The 26,740-nt window shown below is 39.7% G+C and overlaps 1 protein-coding gene across 2 annotated transcripts in view; it reads left to right on the top strand.

Moving 5' to 3' along the window:
• Positions 1–26,740, top strand: part of IPO11 (importin 11) — a 191,280-nt gene that overhangs the window by 24,388 nt on the left and 140,152 nt on the right. For both annotated transcript variants that reach the window (XM_007516917.3, XM_060191289.1), the window contains exons 4-8: positions 3,894–3,966; positions 4,678–4,881; positions 16,131–16,263; positions 20,779–20,837; positions 25,669–25,717. In XM_007516917.3, coding sequence (XP_007516979.1) covers positions 3,894–3,966; positions 4,678–4,881; positions 16,131–16,263; positions 20,779–20,837; positions 25,669–25,717 — 518 coding nt within the window. The remainder of the gene's footprint in view (positions 1–3,893; positions 3,967–4,677; positions 4,882–16,130; positions 16,264–20,778; positions 20,838–25,668; positions 25,718–26,740) is intronic.

Below are 26,740 nucleotides of genomic sequence, written 5' to 3'. Positions count from 1 at the left end.
CAGCCTGTCTCACCACCTGCGCTTAACCTGCTCCACTACTGCCCAACTCCCAGATTTAATTTGTTTCATATCTTTTTAAATTTCATAAAGATGGAAATCAGTTATTTGTTCTCTTGTGTCAGAATTTTTTATGGTGTTACATTTGTGAGAGTTATCTAGTTGCACGGAGTATAGAGCATAATAGATATGCATAGAACATTTATTTTAGGAACGTTCTGTAATCATTTTATCCTACTGTTGATGGGCATCAAGATAACTTCTAGTTTTTCTTTTTTTTTTTTTAATATTCCCTTTTGTTGCCCTTGTTTTATTGTTGTAGTTATTATTGTTGTCGTTGTTGGATAGGACAGAGAGAAATGGAAAGAGGAAGGGAAGACAGAGAGGGAGAGAGAGTGAGAGAGAGAGAGAGAGAGAGAGACAGACCTGCAGACCTGCTTCATCATTTGTGAAGCGACTCTCCTGCAGGTGGGGAGCCGGGAGCTTGAACTGGTATCCTGACGCCGGTCCTTGTGCTTTGCACTACCTGCACTTAACATGCTGCGCTACCACCCAACTCCCTATTTTTATTTTTAATTAAAAAAATTATAGAGAGAGAGGAAGAGAGAAAGAATAAGGAAAAGAGAACACAGAACTAAAGTTTCCTTCACTGTGGTACAGGCAAAGCAGCATACTATCCAACTGAGCTATTTTGCCAGCCATAAGGTAGCTTCCAGTTTTTGACTTAAAAAATAATACTTTTCTCAAACATCTTTCACATGTCTTATTGCCTATAAGCGTGCATTTTATTGTCATTTATGGTCAAATATAGTTTCAGTTCTAGTAGACCATGTCAGTTTTCCAACTTCGTGGCAATTTATGCTTTCATCAGCCAGCGAATGTTGGTGTTGGCTCCACATTTTCACCTGCATTTTGGCCTAAGCTGTTTTTTCACTTCAGCCATGCTGGTATGATTGGTAAATTTTGTATTTTCTTGATGAATGGTTAATATGATCTCATTCACTTACTAGTCATTTGGGTACACTCTCATGTGATGGACACGACACTTGTACACTTAAAAAAAATGGGCTATGTATGGAGTGGGGATAGATAGCATAATGGTTATGCAAAAAGACTGTCATGCCTGAGACTTCAAAGTCCCAGGTTCAGTAAGTAAATAAAAATAAAAGTAGATGGGCTATGTCACTGATCTGTGGAGCTTCATGTATTTGTTGTTGGAAATAAGATTGTGGTATATGTAGTGAAAATACATCCACCCACTCTGCAGCTTGCCTTTTAATTTTCCTTTTTTTCTTTTTTCTTTATTTATTCCCTTTTGTTGTTTTATTGTTGTAGTTATTAATGTTGTTGTTGGATAGGACAGAGAGAAATGAGAGAGGAGGGAAAGAGGGGTAGAGAAAGATAGACACCTGCAGACCTGCTTCACCACCTGTGAAGTGACTCCCCTGCAGGTGGGGAGCCAGGGGCTCAAACAGGGATCCTTATGCAGGTCCTTGCGCTTTGCGCCATGTGTGCTTAACCTGCTGCGCTACCACCCTGCTCCCTTTTAATTTTTATTATCTTTATTTATTAGATAGAGACAGCCAGAAATCAAGAGAGAAGGGGGAGTTAGAGAGGAAGAGACAGAGAGACACCTACATACAGCCCAGCTTCACTACTCTCAAATCTTCACTTCTGCAGGTAGGGACCGGGGACTTGAACCTGGGCCCTTGTGCACTGTAAGGTGAGCTCAACCAGGTGCGCTACTACCTAGCCCCTTCTTTTAATTTTCTTTTTCTTTTCTTTTTTTTTTTTTAATATTTATTTTATTTATTCCCTTTTGTTGCCCTTGTTGTTTTATTGTTGTAGTTATTATTGTTGTTGTCGTTGTTGGATAGGACAGAGAGAAATGGAGAGAGGAGGGGAAGACAGAGAGGAGGAGAGAAAGACAGACACCTGCAGACCTGCTTCACCGCCTGTGAAGCGACTCCCCTGCAGGTGGGGAGCCGGGGTTCGAACCGGGATCCTTATGCCGGTCCTTGTGCTTTGCGCCACCTGCGCTTAGCCCGCTGCGCTACAGCCCGACTCCCTTAATTTTCTTTTTAAATAATTTATTTTTTATTACAAAGATTTATTACGGGGCCCCAGTCTCCACCTATAGGAGGGAAGCTTCACAGGTGGTGAAGTAGAGCTACAGGTGTCTCTCCCCCCTCTCTAACTCCCCTTCCTCTCCATTTCTGGCTGTCTCTATCAAATAAGTAAAGATAATAAGTCATTTAAAAAAGATTTATACCTTTTAAAAAATTTATTCATTATTATTATTAATTTTTAAAGATTTTATTTATTAGAAAGATAGGAGGAGAGAAAGAACCAGACATCACTCTGGTACATGTGCTGCTGGGGATTGAACTCAGGACCTCATGCTTGAGAATCCAACGCTTTATTCACTGCGCCACCTCCCAGACCACCTTTTTAAAAAAAATTTCTATCAGAGAACACAGCTTAATTCTGATTTATGGTGACATTGGGGATTGAACTGGGACCTCCAGGGCCTCAGGCTTGCAAGTCCTGTGCTATTACACTTTGAACTATCTCCCTGTTTTAGCTTCTCATTTTATTTGTTTGTTTAGTCATTATTGGAGCGTCAGTGCTTCAAGTCAGCTGTTCTTTTTTCTTTTCCTCTCTATTGTGGTAACTATTATATAGTGGTAACTATTCATGAAGTTTTAGTTTTTTTTTAATTAAAAAAATATTAATTAATTTATTTATTCCCTTTTGTTGCCCTTGTTGTTTTATTGTTGTAGTTACTATTTTTGTTGTTGTTGTTGTTGGATAGGTCAGAGAGAAATGGAGAGAGGAGGGGAAGACAGAGAGCAGGAGAGAAAGATAGACACCTGCAGACCTGCTTTCACTGCTTGTGAAGCTTTTCCCCGGAGGTGGGGAGCCGGGCCTCGAACCGGGATCCTTACGCTGTTCCGTGTGCTTTGAGCCACCTGCGCTTAACCTGCTGCGCTACCGCCCAACTCCCAGTTAGTTTATTTTTTTTTTAAGATTATTTATTTTGGGTAGAGGAAGAAATTGAGAAGGAAGGGGGAGGCAGACAGACAGACAAGATACCTTCAGTGCTGCTTCACTGCTCATGAACCCTCCTTTCTGCAGGTGGGAACTGGGGGCTTGAACCTGGTTCCTTGTGCAATGTAATATGTGCAACCAGGTGTGCCACCACCTAACCCTGAAATATTATTATTCCTATTTAAATTTACTTATTTAGGGAGTCAGGTGGTAGCGCAGCGGGTTAAGCGCACGTGGCACAAAGCACAAGGACCAGCGTAAGGATCCGGGTTAGAGCCCTGGGCTCCCCCACCTGCAGGGGAGTCGCTTCACAAGTGGTGAAGCAGGTCTGCAGGTGTCTATCTTTCTCTCCCCCTCTGTCTTACCCTCTTCTCTCCATTTTTCTCTGTCCTATCCAGCAACTACAACAATAAAAACAAGGGTAACAAAAGGGAATAAATAAATAATTTAAAAATTACTTATTTATTTATGTATTTATTTAGTAGGGTCAGCCATAAATGGAGAGAGAAGGGGGTGATAGAGTGGAAGAGAGACAACTGCAGCACTGTTTCACCACTCAAAGCTTTCCCCCTGCAGGTAGGAACCAGGGGCTTGAACCCTTGCGCACCACTTCCTGACCCCCCTAAGATAGTATTTTAAAGATTATTTATTCAATATAAAGAGAGAGAACCAGAGCATGTGTGGTACCAGGGTCAGAATTTAGGACCTCATGCTTGCAAATCCAAGTCTGTACTTACTTTGCCACCTTTCAGGCTTCTGAAAGTCTTAATAAAATTCGCAATAGGATGTATCAGCATTCCCTGTGAGGTATCGTCCTCTTGCATAATGAATATGCCTTTTTACAGTGCTCTGTCAGAGGAGGAGAAGTCATCATTGCGTGCCGGGCTAATCACCAACTTCAATGAACCAATAAACCAGGTTAGTGAGAAAGTCAATCTTTTTCTGTTAGTTTTTGCTGCTTTTACAAACTTGTTTTGTTTCTGATTTAAACATAGCATCTTACTACATAATGTCCACTTACTTTGCTTTTTTTCATACTTCTGTTGATACTCTTGCTTTGCATATCCAATTCTAGCTGCTGAGGTTTTTGGTAGATTTGGTAATTAATGATTACCTTTCCCTGTTTTTGAACTAGTATGAAAAAGTGATAGATGTATTTGTAGTGTCACTGTACAGACATTTAAAAAAAAAACTGAAGGAAGTTTTCAGATATTTTGATTAGTGTACCTGGTAGAGCAGACACCTTACTATATGCAAGGACACGGGTTCAAGCCCCTGTCCCCACCTGTAGGGGAGAAGCTTTACAAGCGGGGAACCAGTGCTGCAAGTTTCTTCTCTGCCTCTCTCCTTCTCTAGTTCTCTCTTCCATCTCAATTTTTCTCTATCCCATTCAAAATAATAGTAGTAATAATAATAATAATAATAATAATAATAATAATAATAATAAAGTCTTAGGCTCTTCAGATCGGATACTACACATTGAGAACCGTTGTTGCAAGCGCTCACCCAGTGAAATTTTATTCACTTTAGTCAGATGTAGAATTAACCAAAACGGTAATTTTCATTTAAGTGTAAATGCATTTCTTATCTATTGCTTTGTTTCCATAATGGAAACTTTCCCCCTTTCAGATTGCAACTCAGATTGCAGTGCTGATTGCCAAAGTTGCACGATTGGACTGTCCCAGACAGTGGCCGGAACTGATTCCCACTCTTATCGAATCTGTGAAAGTCCAAGATGATCTTCGACAACATAGAGCATTACTTACCTTCTATCATGTTACTAAGACTCTGGCTTCTAAACGCCTGGCTGCTGATAGAAAGCTGTTTTATGATGTAAGTGCCTTAAGTCAATGCAACGTGATTATGAGAGCCCCAAAAGTTGTGTAAAAGTGCCTGTACTCTATGTATTGGTTTAGTTTTACTCTTATTGTTATTTTTACCATAGCATTGCTTATAGTAGTGCTAGGATTTAAAGGTGAGACCTTTGGTGCCTTAGGCATCAAAGTCTTTTCGCATAGTTTTATGCTGTATCCCCAGCCTGGTGTCTATACTTTTACCTCTAGATGTTTAATTGAAAGACTATGCATTCTTTCTGATTGACCTGGAAAAGTTTTATGAGGTATTTTTTAAGTAATATGACTAGTTATATCAATTTGCTCTCAGTGAGAGGTGCTGGTTGGTAGGGATGGCACCAGTTTGAGGCTATCTAAGTAGTTCAGGCGGGCTGGGACAGATCTTAATACACGTAGAAGAATATAGACTTGAAAATTAGGGAGTTAAAATGGATGGATATAAGCAGGTGAAGGGAAGTGTCTTGACATAACGGGACTGGTAACTTTATTTTTATTTATTTATTTATTTATTTATTAATATTTATTTATTCCCTTTTGTTGCCCTTGTTTTATTGTTGTTGTTGTTATTGATGTCGTCATTGTTGGATAGGATAGAGAGAAATGGAGAGAGGAGGGGAAGACAGAGAGGAGAGAGAAAGACACCTGCAGACCTGCTTCACCACCTGTGAAGCGACTCCCCTGTTGGTGAGGAGCCTGGGGTTCGAAATGGGATCCTTATGCGGGTCCTTGCTCTTTGCGCCACATGCACTTAACCCGCTGCGCTATCGCCGGACTCCCCGGTAACTCTTTATTTGGGAGTTCTAGCAACATTGGAAAGACTTTCTTCCTTTTTGAATTTGGTTGCTTTTGCACTTTCACTCTTGTTTTGACCTTCTAAAACAGTGACTTGCATAGTATTCAACTTAGCATTTTGCAATATGCCAGGTCATATTGTGAGCTCCAAAACAGTGTCTCAAGTGTTTGTGTTTATTTCAGGAATCCTTGCTTTGAGGGTGTGGCTTGGGAATGTGTTTGTGGTAGGCTTTCCAGGTGATTCTTATAGAGCCTCAAGTTTAAGCTAGAACCTCTTTACTTCCTCTTTATTTATTTTTATTATTTTAAAAGACACAGGACACTGCCATGTCACCACTTCTTTCCTTTCATTTAAAAATATTTTGTTTTATTATATATATATATATTTCTATATATATATAGAGAGAGAGAGAACTGAGCACTACTCAGTTCTGACTTAGGATGGTGCTGGGAATTGAACCTGGGATCTCAGACCTTCAAGCATGAGAGAGTTTTTGCATAACCATTATGCTGTCCTTTTAATTAATTAATTAATTAATTAATTTGCCTCCAGGGTTATCACTGGGGCTTGGTGCCTGCACTACGAATCCACTGCTCCTGGAGACCATTTTCCTATTTTGTTGCCCTTGTTATTGTTGCCATTGCAGTTGTTGGATAGGACAGAGAGAAATGGAGAGAGGAGGGGAAGACAGAGATGGGAAGAGAATGATAGACACCTGCAGACCTGCTTCACCGCCTGTGAAGCGATTCTCCTGCAGGTGGGGAGCCAGGGGCTCGAACTGGGAATCTTACTCCTGTCTGTGCGCTTTGTGCCATGTGCGCTTAACCCACTGCGCTGCCACCCAGCTTCCCATGACATCATTCTTTTTGACACAAGCAATGCTGGATTAAACTTGAGACTTTTTGCTTTGAAGTCTATAGCTCTAGCTACTGTACCATCTCCTGGGCCTCTAAGATTGTAGTTTTTAGTTGTTTTAGTCCTACTACTTAGCCTAGAAAATTGCATATAATTGGGTGATACTCAGTAGTTGCTAAATAAACTATAGAAGTTACTTGCCTTTAGATACCTGCTAGATTTCAAAGTGATACAATGCAAAATTTCAGAAAGAAGCTTTGGAAGGATATACAGAACTTAAGATATCTGTAAAAATTTTTTTCTTAGCATCTTCTTTTTTTCTTAAAGATATTTTATTTTATTATTATTTTTTTAAAGATTTTATTTATTTATTAATGAGAAAGATAGGAGGAGAGAGAGAAAGAGCCAGACATCACTCTGGTACATGTGCTGCTGGGGACTGAACTTAGGACCTCATGTTTGAGAGTCTAGTTCCTTAGACACTGCGCTAACTCCCGGACCACAACATCTTTTCTTTTGGGATAGAATAACATGGTTACAATAGAACTTACGGGACTCTTCTGAATGGAGTTGGGATAAAAGATGCATAGTTCAGTTGAAGGTTTCATATTTGGGAAGACATTCTTGGTAAAAAGAGGTTTTGCTCCTAGTTAACAAAATAGCCACTTATTTTTGGGAGGAATCAACAGCATAGAAATATTTTTTTCCCCCCTCCAGGGTTATTGCTGGGCTCAGTTCCTGCACCATGAATCCACCGCTCCTGGAGGCCATCCCCCCCCTTTTTTTGTTGCCCTTGTTGTTGTAGCCTCCTTGTGGTTATTATTATTGCCATTGTTGATGTTGTTCATTGTTGGATAGGACACAGAGAAATGGAGAGAGGAGGGGAAGACAGAGAGGGGGAGAGAAAGATAGACACCTGCAGACCTGCTTCACCGCCTGTGAAGCGACTCCCCTGCAGGTAGGGAGCCGGGGGGTCGAACCGGGATCCCTACGCCGGTCCTTGTGCTTTGCGCCACGTGCCTTAACCCACTGCGCCACTGCCCGACCCCCAGAAAAATCTTTTAATGGTATGTTTACTTTGATGCAAAGATGGTCTTGAATGTACTAAATTAGTTTCTCACTTAAAAAAGTGTAGGGTTGGGGGTGGGGATTGTGTGGAATTGTATCCCTCCTATCCTATAGTTTTGTCAGTATTTCCATTTTATAAATAAAAATTAAAAAAAAAAGTAGGCTCATAGTTGAATTAGTTGCTATGGCAAAGTATTGCAGGATGAGTATAAAACTACCACCTGCTGCTTAGTGTGTCCCAACAGATTTGATATTCCATTTTCCTTTCAATTTATTTCCTTAAAATAAATTAAGTTCTTTTCAGAGGTGATGAATTACAGAATCAACAGTTGGGAGAAAAATGTTTTGCAGTAACAGAATTGACCTTGATTTGATAGAGGAAAGAACTCATTTTTTCTGTCTTTTTCTTTTTTCTTTTTTTTTTTCTTTTCTTATTTTGACCTCCAGGGTTATTGCTGGGGCTCCGTGCCTGTACCACAATTCCACTGCTCCTGGAGGCTATTTTTCCCTTTTGTTGGTCTGGTTGTTTATCGTTGTTGTGGTTATTATTATTGTTGTTGTTATTGATGTTGTTATTGTTGGATAGGACAGAGAGAAATGGAGAGAGGAGGGGAAGACTTCCTTTGACCATCTCTCTTCCTTTGCTCTTTAAAAATTTAAGCATTTCTGTTTCTCACTAGCAGCTGTCAGTGGGTGGCACTGTTTCTCCTGTTTTAGAAAAGAAAATGCAAGTATCTGCTTTTCATCAAATAACATATTTTCATATCGTCTGGCTGGAAGCTCCCTCCCCCTCCAGGTTTTTCAGAAGAGAATGTAGAGGAAATATTTTAATTCCTCCCACTTGCTTGCTCCATTACATTCTGTTTTCTGGTTGAACCTTCTACAAGCATATATCACTTTGGGTTTTCTGGAGGAGAAAGACACTTGTATAGGGCTTCTTGTGTTTATAGCACAGCTAGCAGTGTTCCTTCACAGTTTCCTTCGGTTTCTCTTTTATCTGTTTCCTTCTTTTCACCATTGGGCTGAAAAGGCAGTGCTGATGCTGTTTTATTGAAATTCTTTGTATTTGTGTAGAGGCCTTTCGGAGGCTAGGAAACAGAATCATGAATTGGAGCTTCAGTAGATCCCTAATGTCTTTAGTTAGGTCTTTGAGTCCAGAAGTGGATCAGAAAGGAATATTTGTCTTGATTTCTGTCTCAAACACATATCTATCTATCTATCTATCTATCTATCTATCTATCTATATTTATGCAGCAGTGCCTGCTTTATACAGGGATTTTTCTTTCTTTTTTAATTTATTGGGGGATTAATGGTTTATAGTCAACAGTAAAATACAATAGTTTGTACATACATAACATTTCCATATAACAATGCAACCCCCCCCCCCACTGCGTCCCCCTCTGCCATCCTGTTTCAGGATCTGAACTCTCCCTGTCCCCCAACCACACCTAGTCCAAGTTCTGCTTTGTGTTTATTGTCCAACTATTACACTTATTTATTTATTTGTAATTGGATTTGATTCACTGAAGATGTCTTTAAAATTTAGATGGAAAAGTGTTCTGCCAGTATTTTCCTCTTAAGTATTTGCTGGTTTCTGGTCTAACATCCAAGGGGTGTTGAAATCCCCTAGTATTAGTGTGTTGCTGTTAATATATTGCTGTAGCCCTTTCAGTAGATGTTTTATGTATTTAGATGGCCTCTCCTTGGGTGCATAGATGTTAATAATTGTTAAGATCTCTTGATTGACTGATCTTCTGAGCATTAAGTAATGTCTATCCCTACCTTTTAAAATTTTATTTGTTTTTAAGGTCTATTGTGTCAGATATGAGAATAGCTGTTCCTGCCCTTTTTTGTGGTCTGTTGGCTTATACAAGGATTTTTCACATCATGTCTGCACCCCTAATTTGTTTTTGTTACAAGAGGAGAGAGAGATGTGCACCAATCAGCTCTGGTTTCTGATGGTGCTGAGGAGTGAACCTGAGTCCTGGGCCTCAGAATGTTCATCCTGTGCCGCAACACATCCAACTATCTCCTTGGCCCCATTCCCTCCCTCCTTCCTTCCTTCCTTCTTTTTTTTTTTTTTTTTAAGTAATGAGTGTTATTTCTTAATTTATTTTAAATTTTTATTATCTTATTGGGTAGAGATAGAGAGAAACTGAGAGGGGAGAGTGGAGAGGTTAGAGAGGGAGAGGGAGCGAGAGAGGGAGCGAGAGAGGGAGCGAGAGAGAGAGAGAGAGAGAGAGAGAGAGAGAGAGACTCCTGCAGCACTGCAGATGAGGACCAGGGGCTTGAACCTGTATCCTTGCACATTGTATCATGTGTGCTCAACCAGATAGATGTGCCACCATCCATCCTGTATCTAATTCTTGTTCCAAAAAAAATTTTTTTTTAATTCTAAAAATTTCATTGTGGGATTAATGTTTACAGTATAGTTTTAACACATAAGACACAGCTTCTTATCTCCCCTTAATTGGTGTGTCTAGGAGACCACCAGGACCCCAGTGTCCCTTCATCTGGTCTTTTTCTCCCCCCCACCCAGGAGTCCTTTGCTTTGGTGAGATATGCCATACCCAGTCCAAGTTTCAGCTTACTCTTAAGTTCCACATAGAAGTGAAATTGTTTGTTATAAGGTTTTCTCTTTCTACTTTGTCTCACTCAACTATTCCTAATTTAAAGTAGAACTTTTAAAAAATATATATTTTATTTATTTTCCCTTTTGTTGTCCTTGTTTTTCATTGTTGTAGTTATTATTGTTGTTATTGATGTCGTCATTGTTAGATAGGACAGAGATAAATGGAGAGAGGAGAGGAAGACAGACAGAGAGGAGAGGAAGACAGAGTGGAAGACATAAAGAAAGACATAGGAGAGGAAGATGGAGAGGAAGACAGAGAGGAGAGGAAGACAGGAAGACGGAGAGGAAGACAGGAAGACCGGGATCCTTAGGCGGGTCCTTGCACTTCACGTCACGTGCGCTTAACCCGCTGCGCTACCTCCCGACTCCCAAAGTACAACTTTAATACTGCTATTTTCCTGGGCCCGAAACAGGGAAGAGTTGATAAATTTGTTCTCAGACCCAGTTACAGTGAAAATTGGCAAAAGACTAAACAGTTCCCATAGGGTTTATTGGGTCTTATGTTTAGAAACAAGGGGGCCACAGCGTGATATTATGCACTGCTGGGGATTGAACTCAGGTTCTTACACTTGAGAGTCCAACACTTTATCCACTGTACTACCTCCTGAACAGCCAGAAAAAAATTTTTTTCTAAGACTATTTACTTTGACAGTGGTGGATGATTTTGAGCTGAACTCAGCTGAGGCTTTGCAGGCTTATGAGAAACTTTCATCGCTCTGTTACCTGCTTAGAAGAATGAAAATTGGGGACTTTGCTCAGAAGTAGGAGTTTTACTGGGAAGAACTTTTATATCAGAGAAATTCACTTGTATGATAGGCTAATCATTTAATAACAAGCATCTGGTTTTTATCATATGTGTTCCCTTTTTATGTGAGTCTCCCATCTCTCTCCTTGAAACACAAGCCTCATTCTTTTATCCACTGGTTTTAAAATTCACATTTATTTGATGTCTGTGTAATCAGTATAATTACATATGTAATGTATATAATTATGCATCTTTTTGCTGTTGCTTTGATTATTTGACCAGCCCTACTAGAATCCTGAGGCGTAGGGAAAAAATTTAATGTCCGTCCATGTATAAGTGACTGAATGAGTTGTTACAGGTCAAGTGCTAAAAGCAGTGCATAGAGCAAAGGAGTTACCAGTAAACATCTATCATTTTCTGTTGCGATCATCTGCATAAAAACTTGTATCTTGAATGTTTCTTTGAAGAGCGTTCTAGTGACTTCAAGTAACACACACACACACACACACACACACACACACACACACACACACACACACGGCCACCAGGTGCAACTTGTTACCTATATGATGACTCCATCTCTCTGGGGACCTATTTTTCCCTTCATTTTTACTTTAATACAGAGAGACAGAGAGAAGGAGAGACAGGTGCATCATTGCTCTGCCACTTGTGAAGCTTCCACCCCTCTAGGTAGGGACTGAAAGGTTAAACCTGGGTCCTTGCTAGTGGTGATGTATATCCTCTACCAGGTGTGCTACCCACTTGCCCCTATATTAAAAAAATTAACTAAAAAATATAAATAGTTTATATGCAGTTCTTTTAAGCAAGTCTAGTAGACTGTACATATAGAATGTTAAGCCTTTTTAAGAAGGAAGTGTTTTGGCCAGAGAAAAGAGTTGCTCTGACTTCTGTCTCTGTCTCATGTGAAACCCTCCTGTAACAAAATGTATCTTTAAATAAAGGAGAAAATGGGGGAGGGGTTGCTCAATGTTATGCAAATAGAATTTCATGGCTGAGGCTCCCAGGTTCCAGATTCAGTCCCCTGCACCACCCTGAGCCAGAGCTGAGCAGTGCTGTGGAACGAAAAGAAGGACAGAATTTAAAGAAGGGTTAGAAAATAACTGAGGTCACTTGGTTATCAGCACAATATAGACTTAGATTATAATTTTCTGTTCTTATTTGAAATTTGGGTGGCTTTATTTTATTTGCTATGTAAAGACAGTACAAAATAGATCTAAAAATTACCGGCGCAGTTGGGGAGGTGACTCAGCAAACAGAGCAAGGACTTTTGTAGGCACAGAGCCCCACATATGCTGAGGCAGTGCTCTGGCCTCCTCCCCCCATGATATAAACAAGTCTTTGTTTTTCATTAGTGATTTAATACTGATTTGCAAACTTACATGTCAACAGGGATAGAATTCCATACTGTTCCCACCACCAGTGATCTGAATCTCTGATTTCTCTAATTAAGCTACAGCAGTTTTCCTAGATATCCGGGTTAACTGTTATTCCTACAACTGTCTGTCTATATTTGTATATAGTTGCCCCCTCCAAAGGTGCTGCCTTCTTCTTTTCCAAGCTACACATAATCCTATCACTACATCCAAATGTCCTTCTCTTTTTCCTCTTCTCTCTCTGGGTCCTGATGGAATTGGGGCTCAGAACCCTCTTTTTTTCAAATTTATTTATTGGAGAATTAATGTTTTACATTTGACAGTAAATACAATAGTTTGTACATGCAAAACATTTCTCAGTTTTCCATATAACAGTACAACACCCTTTAGGTCCTTTGTCATCCTTCTTGGACCTGTATTCTCCCCCACCCACCCACTCACCCCAGAGTCTTACTTTGGTGTAATCTGCCAATTCCAGTTCAGGTTCTACTTGTGTTTGCTCTTCTGATCTTGTTTTTCAGCTTCTGCCTTAGAGTGAGGTCATCCCAAATTCATCCTTCTCTTTCTAAGTTATTTCATTTAACATGAACTTTTCAAGGTCCATCCATGATCGGCTGAAAAACGGTGAAGTCACCATTTTTTTATAGCTGAAGTAGTATTCTCTTGAGTATATATACCACAACTTGCTCAGCCACTCATATGTTGTTGGGTACCTGGGTTGTTTCTAGGTTTTGGCTAATACAAATTTTGCTATACAGATAAGTTGAATTTTGGATTTTCTTCAAGTTGTTGTTTTGGCCCATCACTGTCTTGGTGAAAGTCTTGGTTACTTTCACTTGCCCACATTTGCGACATGCATTCCTGCTCTAAATATATAATTTACCACTATACTGTGAAAATGATCAGATATATTGTGAAAAGTGTTAACGTTTATTGAAGTTATAAGGGAAGCTTACAACGTATCTTGAGTTTTTTTTCCCTCTTTTAGATTGTGTCCCTTCTGATTAAATTCATGGGATGCATGTATGAAGAGTCTAAAATCAAGACTTTTCATACTGCATTTGTGCTTTGTCATTCTGTGCTGGTTGAGTATATAATCAATACTGCGATATTTTGGCTATAATGAAGCATCAGGATTAAATTACTGTTAATATGAAGCAGTGCATATATAATTGCAGATATGCTAAAACAACTAATAAATAGTCATTGTACTTGTTATCAGGTATGTACACAATACTAGGCATAGCCTTGGTTTAACCCTGACTGATTAGTTGATAAAGACCCACTTTCATAATTCATTTCATTTCATTACTTATTTTGGACAGAAAAAAGATGAACCTATTATACTAACTGCCTGCCTGATGACCAAAGCAATTAATATTGAATAAATTCAGTGCGTGTAGTGAATGCCCCATTGCTTAGAAGCCATTTCTTAGGTGTAAACAAGTGGTTTTACACTCTACGATTTTGTTCTGAGGGTGATGGAGCATAAGGCCTTGTGGCCCTTATCTGAACATAGGAGGTGGTAAGAAACTGTCCTAAGTTGGGGGTCGGGTGGTAGTGTAGCAGGTTAAGCGCTTGTGACGCAAAACAAAAGGATTGGCTTAAGGGTCCTGGTTCGAGCTCCCGGCTCCCCACCTGCAGGGTGGTCAGTTTACAAGTGATGAAGCAGGTCTGCAGGTGTCTGTCTTTCTCTCCCCCCTCTGTCTTCCCCTCCTCTCTCTGTCCTATCCAACAACGGCAACAAAAAGATAAACAACAAAAGGGAAAAAATAGCCGCCAGGAGCAGTGGATTCGTAGTGCAGGCACCAAGCCCCAGCAATAACCCTGGAGGCAAAAAAAAAAAAAAAGAAAAGAAAAGAAACTCCTAAGTCAACCACACAGAAGTGATAGAGTGATAGGGAGGTGAGCATGGGATGGTTTTATAGCAAGTTGCTAAGTAAGCGTTCTGTCTTCTTGCGTTCCAGGATCGTGAGATCTTTTGCTAAGACTAAAGAGCTGATTTGCCAGTGTGACCTGTGTATATGTGCGCCAAGTCACTGAGGGATACAGTACAATGTTTCTCACTAGAGAAATACATAAAATGAATTAATAGAGTAATGAAGTAAAAATGAATTTTATTTTTCTATGAAAATGTAAATATGTCTAATTGGTATATGTTTCCTATCCTTATTATAAATTCAGTGTTTAGTTGGGTAAAATCACATATCTCTTCAGAAGTATATTAGCAATAACGAGTCTTGTGACTCTCATGTACTTTTTTAAAAAAAGAGTAAGTGGTCAAGGAGGCTTAGCTGAATTGCTCTTGGACATTCTGGGAAGAACAGTTGAAGATACCACTGGGAGATGATTTTGTTTTAACCTGGGAGTCAGAGGCTAATTGCAACTCAGTGTTAAGGTCACCTTGATAGTGCGCCTGCTTTACCTTGTGCAAGACTCACGTTTGAGCTTGGCTGCTACCATAGTGGGGGAAAAAGCTTCAGTACTGTGGTTTGGTGTCTTTCTTTCTGTCTCCCACCCCACCCATGTCTCTTTCTGAAAAAGTTGGCCTGCAGCAGTGAAGTCCTAGAGGGACTAATAGGAAAAGCAACCAACTAACCAACAAACAAACCAAAAAAAAAAAAAAATCCAGCCCATGTTAGGAAAGCAGATTTTCAAAACTAACTGGCTTATGTATTCTTGACTTTGAATGCTTCACAACTGGTACAGCTAGAATAATATAATATAGAAAATAACTCATTTGTATTTCTCAGTGTGTTGATTTTTCTGATATACTTGGCTACAGTCTCTGAATCAGTGTTTTGAAAATCGGGTGTTGGGCAGTCAGGGGGTTGGTACAGTAGATAATTCATTGGAGCACGAAGTCCTGGTTTTACTTATTTATTTTTTTATTTATAAATAGGAAACACTGACAAAACTATAGGATAAGAGGGGTACGCAATTCCCACACCAGAACTTCGTACCCTACCCCCTCTCCTGATAGCTTTCCTATTCTTTAACCCTCTGGGAGTATGGACCCAAGGTCATTGTGGGATGCAGAAGGTTGAAGGTCTGGCTTCTGTAATTGCTTCCATGCTGAACATGGGCATTGACAGGTCGATCCATACTCCCAGCCTGCTTCTCTCTTTCCCTAGTGGGGCGGGGTTCCGGGGAATCGGAGCTCCAAGACACATTGGTGGGGTTCTCTGTCCAGGGAAGTCTGGTCGGCATCCTGCTAGCATCTGGAACCTGTTGGCTGAAAGAGAGTTAACATACAAAGCCAAACAAATTGTTGATCAAAAAGTCCCGTGTTTTATCTCCAGCATCACATGTACTGGAGTGATGCTTTGGTTCTCTGTCCCCACCAAAATGTTGAGTGTTGATTTCAGAAGGGGAAAAAAAAGCAAACATAAAATAGGACGCATCACATAAAAATGTTGAGTGTTGATTTCAGAAGGGGAAAAAAAGCAAACATATAAAATAGGACACATCAGACAGTTTATAAACATCAGACTGTTTCATAAATCTAATCTTCTAAGAGGTACTTGTTTGTGTGACCATGTGTTCATAGCAGCAGCCTTTGTATGTTTTACTTAGTGCTGTGCATCGTGCCTAGAAAGGTATAGAGTCATTTCTGTAAATGACTCTTAACTATTTGAAATCTCTTTGAGAATATATGTTCAAAATGTACTGCTGGGTAAGTCTAATTGATCAGAAAAATCTGAAACATATTGTGAACAAATTTATTGATATTTCTTTGCAGTTAGCTTCTGAAATTTATAATTTTGCCTGCTCTCTGTGGAATCATCATACAGACACATTCCTTCAGCACGTTTCTTCTGGCAATGAAGCTGCAGTTCTGAGTTCACTAGAACGAACTCTACTGTCGTTGAAAGGTACTAGTAAATTTGACATTGTTCTTTTAAGAAATGAAATGCCTCAGTACAGTTACCAAGTAGTTCCTCTTGATAAGTTTTCTATTCTCATTTATAGTAGAGCATTAGGGGCTACTTTCTTCCTCTGACACAAGGGCTTATTTGTAGTTTGTTTTTCCTTTTGTGAAAACAGCTCTTCCTAAACCTCTCTAACTTTGGAAGTACACATAGTTCAAATATTTTAAACTACATTCAAATTACTATGGTGCTGGGGTGTCATGGCTTTTTCATTTTCTTCTTTTTTTTTAAGATTTTATTTATGTATTAATGAGAAAGATAAGGAGGAGAGAGAGAAAGAAACAGATATCACTCTGGTACATGTGCTGCCATTGATTGAATTCAGAACCTCATGGTTGAGAGTCTAGTGCCTTAGCTACTGCGCCACCTCCCGGACCACGGCTTTTTCTTTTGTCATGCTTTTTAAATTCCTCATTCTAGGGCCATACACATATCATTGCTATGCTTACTTTTCTAAATTTCTGTCTCCAAGATTTAGTTGAGTTCAATCTTCAGCTCTCTTTTCCTTTAGAAGTCCTGGTTCCATCTTTCTTGCTCACACCTCAGGCTCACTTAGATGTTAGAAGCTGCTTGATGGGGTGCCTTTTGGTCTGCTCTCTTATGTTTCGTTTGTAGGCAGTTCCTTAGCATTAATTTCCATTTCACCTTCTTTGAGCTGAGTTTTATTTTCATGAATGTATCCTGAGGTTCTTTTCCGTAGTAAAACATGTACACTTCTCTCATGCTTTTTATCTCCTAGTTTCTTTCCTTCTGTTCTGATTGCTAAAGCTTGTTGTGTGTTTCTTAGTTTGTTGCCAGGAAGCCTTTTTCTCTTTCCTACAACTCTTTTGACATCCTTCTGATTTATTTATAAGCTCTTTAATCATACTCAACCCAGAACCTTAGAATGCCATACACTTTTTGCTTTAATTTATCACTTTCAACCAGGCAGTGAATGCACAAACATCCAACTGTCAAACACATTTTGGTGAATTTTGTGGACAAATGTTTGAATGACTTAAAAGGACTGCTGACAAGTAAAATCCATTGTACAAGTTGTGTGAGTAAGAATCGTTTTGTTAGTATTCCTGAGAAGGAGACTAAAAGGCTGTAGTAATGTTTATTCAGAATTACTAAGGACTCTAAGAGGGGAGTGGTGAGAGATGGGACTGAACCTAGTGTCCTGTGGTTGAGGAAGATGACAAGTTGGTGGAGAATGTGATAGGCTGACACTTATCATGGGAATATAGGAAGCTACATCTGTGATAATAGTATCTTGTAAAGTCAACATCTCCTTAATAAAGTGTCCTAAAGAAAAGGAGCTAGATAACTGTTATAAGACTGTACACACAAGACTCTAAGTATTTTATTGATTAAAGAAACTTCATTAGTTATTTTGATTATAGGAGTTTTCTTGTGTTAGTGATTACAGATCTTAACTCTTGACAGAAGGAATGCAACTCTGTATTAGACCCCTTTAAGCTTTCCTATACCTATCATTATCAAGCTCTTAGATACATATTAGCATTACTAAGGCATGTAAACCTGAAAAAATTCCAAAGATTTTCCTATAAAATACTTTGTCTTATCCAGCTATAAATGTTCATCCTATTAAGATTTAAGAAATACCTAGGGTGGGCCAACAAACCAGAAGTAGCAATAGGTACGTGTAGGTGTGACTTAGAAAGGAAGGCAGGACTATAGAAAAAAATGGGCAAGTATATATAAATATAGATAGAGAAATAACAGTCACCCCATTTCTGTGACTTTGGGAGAACTACTGCAGCTTCCAGTGGAGGGAATGGGGACACAGAACTCTGGTGGTGGGAACATTGAAGAATTATACCCTTGTCTCATAATTTTGTAAGTCATTATTAGATCACTAATTAAAAAAAAATAGCTTACCTGATTAGGGCCTGCTTTGTCATGCCTGCAGGTTGCAGATGGGCTCCTGCCACTTTGGAGGGAGCTTCAATGCTGTAGCTTCTCTCTCTCCCTCTCTCTTAATGAAATGATGTGTTTTATTTATTTATTTATTGCCTCTAGGGTTATTGCTGGGGCTCAGTGCCTGCACCATGAATCCACTGCTCCTGGAGGCCACCCCCCCCCCCTTGTTGCCCTTGTTGTTGTAGCCTTGTTGTGGTTGTCATTGTTGTTGATGATGTCGTTGTTGTTGGATAGGACAGAGAGAAATTGAGAGAGGAGGGGAAGACAGAGATGGGGAGAGAAAGACACCTACAGACCCGCTTCACCGCCTGTGAAGTGACTCCCCTGCAGTTGGGGAGCTGGGGGCTTGAACAGGGATACATATGCCAGTCCTAACACTTTGCGCCACGTGCGCTTAACCCGCTGCACTATCACCCAACCCCCTATTTTTTTAAATTCTTCTTCTTTTTTTTTTTTTTTTATTATCAGAGCACTGCTCAGCTCTGGCTTATGGTGGTGCAGGGGACTGAACCTGTAACTTTGGAGCCTCAGGCATGAGAATCTCTTTCTATAACCATTATGCGATCTACCCTCTGCCCTCATTCTTTTTTTCTATCAGTCTTTCTTGTCTGTCTCTATCTGTAAAAGTTGACCTGAAGTGGTGAAGCTCCGGAAATGACCCCACCTCACCCCCCAAAAAGAGAGAGAAGAGAGAGAGAGAGGGAGAAATAAAACATGATAGGGCTAAAGATTTTCTTGTTATATATTGTCTCTGAGTGTATAGTTGTGTTCATTTACTTCTTTTAAATGTACATGTATTCATTATTTCTTTTTTCCACCCACTTTATTGGGGGTTTAGTGATTTACAGGATAGGTGTTGACACTCATTGCTCTGAAAAAAGATCCATTTATTAATGTGGGTGAAAAGGAGGAGTGAATCAGAGCATCACTCTGGCATATGGTATTCTGGTGGCCTACCTGGCAACCTTGTACTTTTTAGTTCAAAGCTCTAACCACTGGGATACCGCCACATACTACCCACATTGTACTTTAAGAAAGTTGAAAGGGGCTTGACGCTAGGAAGCAAAACATAAGAAAATAATAAACAAATATAAGATATCTGTCATGGGAGTCTTATGATAACTAGGTAACTAACAGTGTGGTCAGAATGAACTTTACTTAGAAAGTGATGTTTAGGGGCCTGCTGGTGGTACACCTGTTGGAGCATAAACATTACCATGCACAAAGGACCCGGGTTTGAACCCCAACTCCACACCTACGGGGCACACCTGGTTATCACACACATTACATTGTGCAAGGGCCTGGGTTCAACTCCTGATTCTCACTCTCCTTCAGGGAGGAAGCTTCACAAACAGTGAAGCAGGTCTGCATGTGTCTCTTTTTTTCCTACCCCTCTGTATCTCCCCATCTCCCTCTCAATTTCTCTCTATCCTATCAAAATAGAAAGGGCAAAAAAATGTCCACCAGGAATGGTGGGTTTGTAGTGCCAGAGATAGCCTTGGGGGTGGGGTGGGAGGAACGGGGGAGAAAAAGTGATGTTTGAACCATAATCATAAAGAGTAAAGTAAAAACTGTATTGTTTGTGAGGTGAACAGGCTGTTCAGGTAGTATAGACCAAGGTCCTGGTGGTAGGAAAAAGAGCCTCCAGAGCAGATTTGAATCCTTTTTCCATGTGTTATAATCCAGTATCATTGTTAGTACCTTATTTGTGTATGATTGATGGTATTAAGCTGAGGACAACTTGTAGACCATTGTATTTTAAACTTAATCTTAATATACTGCTTTAGATTTTACTTAACACTAACTCTTAAGTCATATAGCTAATGAATTGTGCTAAGTATTTTTGCATATATTAGGCTTCAGTAATTCTATGATTTAGGACTTAACTGTCCTACCTTTTACAGATGAGGGAAGTCAGGTCTAGAAAAAAGTGCCTGAAGGAATAAAGTTGTAGACGCTGAGCATTGAAATCTAGGACTGATTTCAAATCTGCTGTCATGCTTTCCCCCTTATGTTTGTATAACTTTACTCATCAAGTGTGATCTTTATAACTGAGCTCTGTGTTCTATTTCACAGCTTGTAATTGAGCTTCATTTTTATAACTCTCAGAAAATGCAGTATTTTCATTAGCACAGTTAAAAAGTGAAACGAAGCTCTTCTTTTGTCATTGTTGAGTCATAATTCAAAGTTGATGGAATGGAGACTACTTTCTCATTTTCACCTTAAATGGTTCTTTCAGATAAGAAATGCTGACACTTAAATAAATTCAAATAAAATTTGAAGTTCAGTCTTAGAAAGATTAGTAGTTATGATAAGTGGGGAGAATGCTGCTTTTGAGTCACAAGAAATTATTGAATAGCCTTAACTCTTATCTTTTCCACTAAGTAAACAACTTCAGGGGTTACTTGTTCTGTGTGGTAGATGAAAAGACTAAGCAAGATCAATTGCAAAGATTGATAGACTGAGTCTAAGTACTTACTAATGACCATGATTTTAATAAGATGCAAGTAAATATTTCATTTGACTTTTCAGTGCTGCGAAAGTTGACTGTTAATGGATTTGTGGAACCTCATAAGAATTTGGAGGTGATGGTAAGTGAAAGAAACCATTTATTCTTTGTGACTGTGGAAATACTTGCTATTTTTCTCAAATGCTTTAAATCTTTTTCTTTTTACTAGGAATCCATTTAAAAGTTTTTTTTTATTAAGTGACCACCTAGTTTTTAAAAAATTTCTTTATTACTTTTATATATTTATTGGATAGAGGTAGCCAGAAAACGAGGGCCAGGAGGAGATAGAGAGGGAGAGACAGAGAAACACCTACAACACTGCTTCACTAGTCGTGAAGCTTTCCCCCTACAGGTGGGGGACCAGGGGCTTGAACCTGTAACCTTCTGAGTATGTGAGTGCTTAGTACTTAACCAGGTGTGCCACAACTCAACCCTGCCCCCATTTTTTTTTTTTTTTTACTACTGTGGGTATATTGTACTTTATTTGTACTTTTTCTTTTTCTCTACTGCATCTAAGTGGCTATTGTGTGAAAGAGGAGATAGAAGCCTAGGATAGGGGTCAGACACAGCGGGTTAAGCACAGGTGGTGCAAAGTACAAGAACTGGCATAAGGATCCCAGTTCAAGCCCCCGGCTCTCTATCTGCAGGGGAGTCACTTCACAAGCGGTGAAGCAGGTCTGCAGGTGTCTATGTTTCTCTCCTCCTCTCTTTCTCCCCTCCTCTCTCCACTCCTGTCTGTCCTATCCAACAACGATGACATCAACAACTACAACAACAATAAAAACAATAACATGGGCAACAAAAGGGAAAATAAATAAATAAATATAAAGAAACCTAGGATAGTTCTCTAGATGCCCTAGTGTGCTTAGAGAGTTAATTTGAATTACAGTGAATTCCTTGATTTGAACTCTATTTAACATTACCAGTTACCTTGTCAATATTTATTTTCTTGATATAATTTTTTGTATATTTGCAATGGTAAGTCTGGAAGATGGATACTCTCAAAGAGAAAGCAGCACTCTACTCCCAAATGGTAATGATAGGATTACTGAAGTAAAATCTCAGCCTCTGAATATTCAGATGATGATATCCTCGTTGAATTGTCATAAACTGAAAAAAGTGAATAACTGTTTCAAAGTCAGAAGGAAGTAATGCATTCTATCCTGGTGGGTCATTCTTTAGAAACTTTTTTTTAATTATTGATTCAGTAATGGCATATAAGACTGTAAGACTATATGATTATAGTTCCACACCTCATGTACCACTGCAGTTCATTCAGTGATAATTATTAAAATTATTATTTTTTTTGCCTCCAGGGTTATCAGTGGGGCTCAGTGCCTGCACTACGAATCCACTGCTCCTGGAGGCCATTCCCTTTTGTTGCCCTTGTTTATCGTTGTTATTATTATTGTTGTTATTGCTGTCATTGTTGTTGGATAGGACAGAGAGAAATGGAGCGAGGAGGGGAAGACGGGGAGAGAAAGACAGACACCTGCAGAACTACTTCACCGCTTATGAAGCGACCCCCCTGCAGGTAGGGAGCCGGGGGCTTGAACCAGAATCCTAACTGAGGTCCTTGCGCTTTGCACCATGTGTGCTTAACCCGCCGTGCTACCACCCAGACCCCTATTACTAGACTTCTTAAAGACTTAGAGACAGTTTGGTTATTTAATTTTCTTTGCAAGTTCATTTGTTTCAGTTACCTGTATTCCACATGGATGAAACTATCTGGTAGTTATTTTGTACACCACCTCCCCATGATTATCTCTGCCTGGGGTTTGGTCCCTGCACAATGAATTCACTACACCATGACTTTTCTTTTTAATAGAGAAATTGAGAGGAAAGGAGGGGGGAGAATGGGAGAGAGAAAGAGAGAGCTCTGTAAACTACTTTATCATTTGTTAGTTTAGCCATGCAGATGGAGGCCAGGGGCTTGAACCCCAGTCCTTGCACATGGTAACAAGTCCTTTCTATCAGCTCCTGGTAGTTGTCTTTCATATCTCTACTTGTTTTACTAAGCATAATCACCTCCAGTGCCATCCATCCATCCATCCATCCATCCATCCATCCATCCATCCATCCATCCATCGTGTCCTGAAAGACACAGTATTTTTCTAAGTTATGGAGTAGTCTTCCATTGAATATATGTCCCAAAGTTATGGAGTAGTGTTCCATTGAATATATGTCCCATAATTCTTTAAGTAGTCATCTACTGATGACTATTTGGGTTTACTCCTTTGTTTTACTAAGCATAATCACCTCCAATGCCATCCATCCATCCATCCATCCATCCATCCATCCATCCATCCATCCATCTTGTCCTAAAAGACACAGTCAGTATCATCTTTTTCTAAGTTATGGAGTAGTGTTCCATTAAATATATGTCCCATAATTCTTTAGCTAGTCATCTATTGACGAATATTTGGGTTTACTCCTTTGCCATTGTGAATAGTGCGCTATGAGTATCAGGTAGCATATGTCCTTTTGAACTAGTGCCTTCATGTCCTTTGGGCTTATGCCTAGGCATGGTATTACTGGGTCATACTTGTTTGAGGACTTCCCATACTTGTCATAAGGACTGTACCAGTTTGTATTTAGGAAGGTCTTTATTCTGGATTTTCTGACAAAAATTTGTACTACTCATTTATTAAAGGTTATGTGATATCTTTTATGATATGTTTATACCAAAAACCAAAGAATCCTGTTATGACTAAATACTTAACAATTTTAACAAAGTGGGAGTTGGGTAGTAGCACAGCAGGTTAAGTGTACATGGTGCAAAGCGTAAGGGACCAACATAAGGATCCCAGTTCGAGCCCCTGGCTCCCCACCTGCAGGGGAGTCACTTTACAAGCGGTGAAGCAGGTCTGCAGGCATCTTATCTTTCTCTCCCTCTCCCTGTCTTCCCCTCCTCTCCATTTCTCTCTGTCCTATCTAACAAAGACAGCATCAGTAACAACAATTATAACTACAACAATTAAAAAAAATTTTTAACAAAGTTAGGTTTTTAAAAATTCATTTTATTTATTTTTAAAGAGGGAGATACAGAGAGAAAGAAGCAGGTAGACCAGAGCACTGCTCAGCTCTGGCTTAAGGTGGTGCTGGGGATTGATCCTGGGATCACAGGAGCTTCAGGCATGAAAGTCGTTTGCTATGTCCCTGCTGGGCTAGCTTCGCAGGAGGGAGAGAGATGACCAGGGACTCATGGCTGAGTGGGACGCATTTCAAACTTTATTGCCGGGCTAGCTTCGCAGGAGAGAGACTCTGGGACTCTTGGAGTCGGAAGGCAATCCCACTGTGTGTTATATCAGAAGAGCAGCTGTATTTATACTCGCCAAGTAGGGTGGAACCAGGATGTGACATAGAGAGGGTGGAGTCAAAAAAGAATGCAAACTAGTGGTGGAGAACAGGGTGTGACTAGGAGAGGGGGTGGAGCAAAAAGAGAGTTCGGACCAGTGGGATTAAACCAATGAAAACAATGATTATGTAAATAGACCACAGCGGCAAGCAATGCAACAGAAGGGGTCTTAGAAGCAGAATTTAGAAGCAGACCAACATGTCCCCAGCCCTTAATAAAGTTATTTTCACTTTTTGTAAATTGACATAACACACAATATTATTAAAAAAAATAAAGCTCTGTTGAATCCAGAGGGTAGATGATTAGTTATGTATGTATTCTCTTTAATCTGCATATTGAAGATTAAGAACACTTTTAAATAGTTGGTCCTGTAGATCCATATCTCTAGTACTTGTTATTGCCAAATGATTAAAAAAAATTTTTTTTATTGGATAGAGACAGCTGGAAATAGGGAATGGGGAGATAATGGAGGGAGACAGAGAGACAGCTGCAGCCCTGCTTCACCACTTGTGAAGCTTTTCCTTTACAGGTGGGGACTGGATCTTGAATCCAGGACCTTGAACACTGTAGTATGTGTGCTTAACCAGGTGCGCCACGACTCAGCCTCTGATTTTTAAATTTTTTTAAAAATGATCTTCATCAGCAGTGAGGGAGTGTCCATGCTTGATGTTTCTGTTGGGAATTTCCTTACCAAGTTTGCCATATGTAGTTTTGTCAAAGAAGTCTAGGTTACTGAACTTGTTCTGAGCTTTGCCTTTATACTACTTCTTGTGCCAGATGAATTCTGTGTTAATCATAAGCAAAGTATAGTTGTGGCTCCAAAGGAACTTATATTCTAGTGGGAGGTGACAGGTAATTGACAAGCAGTATGTCAGGATCCTGGGGTGTAGAAAATAATAAAACAGTAAGGAGTATAGAATTTGTTTAGTGAAATAGACTACTTAATATTTTGTTTTTAAATTTATTGCAAGGTGATTTAGGTGACTAAAATGAAACACTGAAGTAGTAAAATACTATAGTTATTTCTTGTGCAGTCTTTATAATAGCAGAATACTTTTTACATTTGTGTTTATTTTATTATTGGATAGAGACAGAAACTGAAAGGAGGAGGGGAGATAGAGATAGAGAGATAGAGAGAGAGACCTGTAGCCCTGCTTCATCATTCATGAAGCTTTCCCCCTGCAGGTGGGGAATAGCAGAATACTTTTTTATTTGACCTATTTTTTTTTTAGATTATTACCTTTACATATTTATTGGATAGAGACAGCCAGAAATGGAGATGGAAGGGGGTGATAGAGAGGGAGAGAGACAGAGAGACACCTACAACACTGCCTCACCTCTTGTAAAGTTTTCCCTCTGTAGGTGGGGACCGGGGGCTCAAACCTGGGTCCTTGCTCACTGTAACATGCACGCTCAACCAGGTACACCACCACCTGGCCCCTACTTGACCCATTTTTAACTTTATCATTATGTGGTAGATAATGTCTCTAAAAACGTGTAGCTGAAAATTTTCACTAACAACAGACTTAAGACACTTTCAAACATTCTCTTCTAGGGTTTTTTACGCGGGATATTTGAACGTCTAAAGCAGTTTCTGGAATGTAGTAAGTATCTTCATGGTAGATTTTATTGTAGAATTCTTACTAATAGCTTCTGCTCTGCACTCATTACTTTGGCATGAAGACAAGAACCTATGTCATCATAATTAATTCTCTGAGGTTGAACTGGAAATTAAGATTTGTTCTTATATACGTGTTTTGTTGTGAGTGCTGTGGACCCACTCCACCCCCTCCCCCAGGCTTATCTATGGGAGCTTGGTGCCAGCAATATGAATTTACTGCTCACTCCTTCCTTCCTACTTACCTCCTTCCTTCCTTCCTTCCTTTCTCCCCTTTTTTTCCCCTTTCTCTCCATTTCTTTCTGTTTTATTTGATAGAGATTGAGACGGGAAGAGGAGATGGGAGGAGAGAGTAAGATAGACACCTGCAGACTTACTTCACTGCTTGTGAAGCTTCCCCCCCTGCAGATGAGGCGTCTGCACACGGTAATGTGTATGCCCCACTGGGTGTGCCACTGCCTGGTGCACCCACCCACCCCCTTTTGTAAAAAGATTGTAGGCCAGTTTTTTCCTATCTCTACTGAAATTCTGTCTCACACAGACATCCATGCCATGTTTAATAAATATTAAGATTTTACAAGTGTTGTTTTGACTTTTTTTTTTCAATTACCTTTATTGACTAGGACCAGCTAGAAATCAAGAGGGAAGGGGGTGATAGACAGAGAGACACCTGCAGCACTGCTTTACCACTCGCAAAGCTTTCCACTTGCATATAGGGACGGAAGGTTGAACCCAGGTCCTTGTACGTTGTAATAATGTGTGCTCAACCAGGTACGCTGCCATACAACACTCCCCGGCCCCTGTCACTACATATAACAGAGCAATGTTATGGTCTGTCTGTCTCTGCCCTTTATTCTGTCTCTTATAAAATCAATTAATTTTTTAAATGGCTGCCAAAAAAATATCAGCAAGTGAGTACATTAAGATACATTGCAGATACACACCTAGCATGGTGACACATGGGTCACATTTTTCTTCTCACCATGCTAGGTGTGTATGTTATATGTAG

Source organism: Erinaceus europaeus, chromosome 5, assembly GCF_950295315.1.
Source record: "Erinaceus europaeus chromosome 5, mEriEur2.1, whole genome shotgun sequence".
NCBI lineage: Eukaryota > Metazoa > Chordata > Mammalia > Eulipotyphla > Erinaceidae > Erinaceus > Erinaceus europaeus.
This window is presented reverse-complemented; position numbering and strand designations above follow the sequence as displayed.